At 41.0% G+C, this 4,859-nt stretch overlaps 1 protein-coding gene across 4 annotated transcripts in view; it reads left to right on the top strand.

The window, feature by feature from the left end:
- kmt5b (lysine methyltransferase 5B) overlaps positions 1-4,859 on the top strand; it is a 37,664-nt gene that overhangs the window by 29,335 nt on the left and 3,470 nt on the right. For all 4 annotated transcript variants that reach the window (XM_032516159.1, XM_032516154.1, XM_032516147.1 and 1 more), the window contains exons 8-9: positions 122-258; positions 4,606-4,805. In XM_032516159.1, the coding sequence (XP_032372050.1) occupies positions 122-258; positions 4,606-4,805 (337 nt within the window). The remainder of the gene's footprint in view (positions 1-121; positions 259-4,605; positions 4,806-4,859) is intronic.

Raw genomic sequence — 4,859 nt, forward strand, 5'->3', positions numbered from 1 at the left:
GGGGGGGAGGTCAGAGCCTTTTAAAGAAAACAAAAAACAAAAATCACTGGATCAGTTGCTGTGAAATGTGAAACCTCTGTGAATAAACTCACGTTTGTTTTGTGTGTTTGTTTTTGTCCAGTTTGTGTCGACGGGACGGGACACCGCCTGCGTGAAGGTTTTGAGAGACACTGAACCAGGAGAGGAGATCTCGTGTTACTACGGAGACGGGTTTTTTGGGGAAAACAATGAATTTTGTGAATGCTACACTTGTGAACGGTGGGTGTGACAACACATGCACTACACAGAATGTCTGGAAGGGGTTGTCTGTGCAGTAGTAGTTTATTTTGTGTGTAATTAATTTTCACTACAGGGTGAAAGTTTGGTTAATTTCTAGGAACTTTGTCAAAAAGTGATTTTCTTAATCCTTGTGTTGTCCCTCGTGTCAAGGGGACTTGTTTACTTTATTTAGCGCGTTCGAGTGCAGGATGGGTCTCGGGACCCTGGAGGACCAGACTTGTCTTTATTAATTCTTTTGGGATGACTCCTGCAGGGAAATTGAAATTCCAGCATCCGTTTTTGCAAGAAATACAGTAAAAGACTGGATAGGGAAAACAATAACAGCCACAATAATAATAATAATAATAATAATAATAATAATAATAATAATAAGGAACATTTAGCTGTAAAAGGACATTAACCATAAATATTTTAGTCAAAAGTGTCAGTGTAAGTCCGGGGGGGAGGGGGTCTTGGGACCCTGGGGGACGAGATGAGAATAGTGGGATATCTTGGCCAGGTGACATTTAACAAAATCAAATGGTATTTTTGGACGTAGTCCCTCAACAATTTAACTACACTGAGAACTATAGAATAGTTTTTAATATGATTTGGAAGAATCCCTAAAATAAAGAACATGATTTTCATTAGTGACCCCTGAGGCCGAAGTAGCAGAAAAATACGATTGAGTACAGGAGGGTCTCTGGGACCCGAAGGACAACACAAGGAGGAGGAGGAGGAGGAGGAGAGGCAGAGTAGAACTTGTGGTAATTGTGGTCAGGGGTGGGTAGAGGAGCCCAAAATTGTACTCGAGTAAAAGTACTGTTACTTTAAGAATAATATGACTCAAGTCAATTAAAAGTAGTCATCCAAATAATTACTTGAGTAAGATGAAAAAAAACTACTCAAGTAGTGAGTAACTGTTGAGTAACGTCTGATTTATTTCTTAACACAAGCATCAATCAGACAGACCAAAAAACAAAATAATCAACTTTAGGCAAACTATAGTTCATCCATTCAATAGGATTAATTAAAATTAATTTATTAATTACATAATAGCTTGAGTGAAAGAGTTGTCACATCAAATTTGGATGGATACTGTATGTGCAAAACACACTGTGTGTAACCTAAAAGACAAAGATCCACCTCTCCACAGCAGAAACTACAACCACCGCTACGTCTCCTCAGGTTAGATGTTGAGTTTATTTTAAAGCTCACATGTCCGTTTGTTTTGGTCGACACTAAACGCTGCACAATGTAGCTGCTCCCACTTTTCCTAAAAGGTAACCATGCTTTCACTATGAGGGGGGGGGGTTCCCCTCCTTGTCCGTGTTGCCTTGGCGACGGTTGATTCAGACATCTTTGTTTTGCTACGACTGTAAAGCTAACCTGTCCCGCCGCTGAGATCGAGTATGGTCACGTGACTGGTGGAACATAGTCGCATGGTGAGCTTTACAGGAAGTCTCTCTCTCTCCGCTGTCAAAATAAAACATTGACATGAGAGTACGCGCGGGGGGGGGGGGGGGGGTAAAAACAATGACGCGTAGAATACCAAAGAGGTAAAAAGAAAAGTAACAAGCTCATTGTAGCCAATTTTCATGCGGAGTAAGACAGTTTCTTCTTCACTAATCTACTCAAGTACAAGTAAAAGTATAGGGATTTAAAACTACTCCTAGAAGTAAAAACATTTTCAAAAACTTACTCAAGTCAATGTAACGGAGTAAATGTAACTCGTTACTACCCACCTCTGATTGTGGTACCATGCCAAAGACAATATGGGGTAGATGTCGCCAAAATGTACAAAAACTACCGTCCCACACCAGCTCTGGATGGGCCAAGACAGGAAAATACGAGCGTAATACAGCGTTATTCAAGCAAAGCGAAATTAGTGCAATTCCTTCGCTCAACTTTTCGATGATGTTTTTTCTTTTTTTTCTCAAATATGTTTGTTTGAACTTTTTTGCAGATTAATATCAACACAGCAATATGGGAACAACAACACTCAGCACAACATTGGTCCACACACCTTTCCATTTCACACACCTTTCCATTTCACATGCACCCAGCCAGTACAATGAATAGGAAACACATAAAAGAAATTAATTCAAATATATATATAGGTTGTGTGTGTTGGTGGGTGTGTGTGTGTGTATGTATATGTATGTATGTATGTATATATGTATGTGTGGTGTATATGTGTGTATATATATATATATGTGTGTGTGTGTGTATATATATATATATATATATATATTATATATATATGTGGGTGTATATGTATATGTGTATATATGTGTGTGTATATACAGTGGGTACGGAAAGTATCAGACCCCTTTAAATTTCACTCTTGTTCATTGCAGCCATTTTCCAAAAATCAAAAAAGTTCATTTATTCTCGAGAATGTACACCAGCACCCCATCTTGGACAGAAAAAAAACAGAAATGTAGAAATTTTTGCAAATTTTTAAAAAAAAGAAAAACTGAAATACACATGGTCGATATTCAGACCCTTTGCCGTGACCCTCATATGTAACTCAGGTGCTGTCTATTTCTTCGGATCACCTTGAGATGGTTCACACCTTCATTGGAGTCCAGCTGTGTTTGATTATACTGATTGGACTGGTGAGGAAAGCCACACACTGTCATAAAGACCTTACAGCTCACAGTGCATGTCAGAGCAAATGACAATCATGAGGTCAAGGAACTGCCTGAAGACTCAGAGACAATTGTGGCAAGGCACAGATCTGGTCAAGGTTACAAAAAATTTCTTGCTAGCCTTAAGGTTCCTAAGAGCACAGTGGCCTCCATAATCCTCAAATGGAAGACGTTTTGGACGACCGAACCCTTCCTAGAGCTGGCCGTCCGGCCAAACTGGACTATCGGGAGAAGAAGCCTTGAGAGAGGCAAAGAAGAACCCAATGGTCACTGTGGCTAGCCCAGAGATGCAGTCGGGAGATGGAGAAAGTGTAGTAAGTCAACCATCACTGCAGCAATCCACCAGTCGGGCTTTATGGCAGAGTGGCCCGACGGAAGCCTCTCCTCAGTGCAAGACACATGAAGCCCGCATGGAGTTTGCTAAAAAACAACCTGAAGGACTCCAAGATGGTGATAATTAAAATCCTCTGGTCTGATGGACCAGATAGAACTTTGGCCTTAATTCTAACGTTGTGTGGAGAAAACCAGGCACTGCTCATCACCTGTCCAATACAGTCTCAACAGTGAAGCATGGTGGTGGCAGCATCATGCTGTGGGGGGTGTTTTTCAGCTGCAGGGACAGGACGACTGGTTGCAATCGAGGGAAAGATGAATGCGGCCAGTACAGGGATATCCTGGACGAAAACCTTTTCCAGAGTGCTCTGGACCTCAGACTGGGCCGAAGGTTTACCTTCCAACAACAATGACGCTAAGCACACCGCTAAAAATCGAAGGAGTGGCTTCACACAACTCCGTGGCTGTTCTGAATGGCCCAGCCAGACCCTGACTTAAACCCAATTGAGCACTCTGGAGAGACCTGAAAATGACTGTCCACCAACGTTACCATCCAACCTGACAGAACTGGAAAGGATCTGCAAGGAGGAATGGCAGAGGATACCCAAATCCAGATGTGAAAAACTTGTGCATCTTTCCCAAAACGACTCATGGCTGTATTAGATCAAAAGGGTGCTTCTACTAAATACTGAACAAAGGGTCTGAATACTTATGACCATGTGATATTCAGTTTTTGTTTTTTAATAATATGCAAAATCTAAATTTCTTCTGTTTTTTTTTCTGTCAGATGGTTGCTGAGTGTACATTGAAAAAAATGAACTTTTTTGATTTTTGAAAAAGGCTGCAATGAAACAGAGTGAAAAATTTAAGGGGTCTGAATACTTTCCGTACCCACTGTATATATATATATGTGTGTGTGTGGGTTGTGTGTGTGTGGTGTGTGTGTGTGTGTGTGTGGTGTGTGTGTGGTGGTGTGTGTGTGTTGTATTTATGAGTATGTATATATTTTGTAGTAGTATAATAATATATATTATATATAATATATGTAAGTGTGTATATGTATAGATATTATATATATAGATTATATATATATATAATACATACATACATACATACACATATAATACATACATATAACATACACAACCACACACACACCACACACACACACCCACCACACACACCACACACACCACAGACCCTTTCTCATTTCTAGGCCAAAGTGACCAGGTTTCAGTGTACGGTGTTGTATGCTTAAAACAAAGGGAAAGAAGTGAACATATGGAGCCCAAATGTTCATAAACTGTCCCTCTTTTCGGTGACGTTCTATCATGTAATCATTTATTTTGTTGCTGCGCAGACGCGGCACGGGTGCTTTCAAATCCAAAGCCGGCCTGCCGGTGGAAGTGCCGGTGATCAACAGCAAGTACGGGTTGCGGGAGACGGACAAGCGTCTCAACCGGCTGAAGAAGCTGGGGGAAGGAAACCGGAGCTCAGACAGTCACTCCGTAGGCTCCCACACCGACGTGGACTCTCAGGAAATGCCAAAAACACATCAATGTAAGAGTCCCCCCCCTTTAAATGTTAGCGTGTGTGTAGAAATATTCCAACACT

Source organism: Etheostoma spectabile, chromosome 1 (assembly GCF_008692095.1).
Source record: "Etheostoma spectabile isolate EspeVRDwgs_2016 chromosome 1, UIUC_Espe_1.0, whole genome shotgun sequence".
Classification (NCBI taxonomy): Eukaryota; Metazoa; Chordata; class Actinopteri; order Perciformes; family Percidae; genus Etheostoma; species Etheostoma spectabile.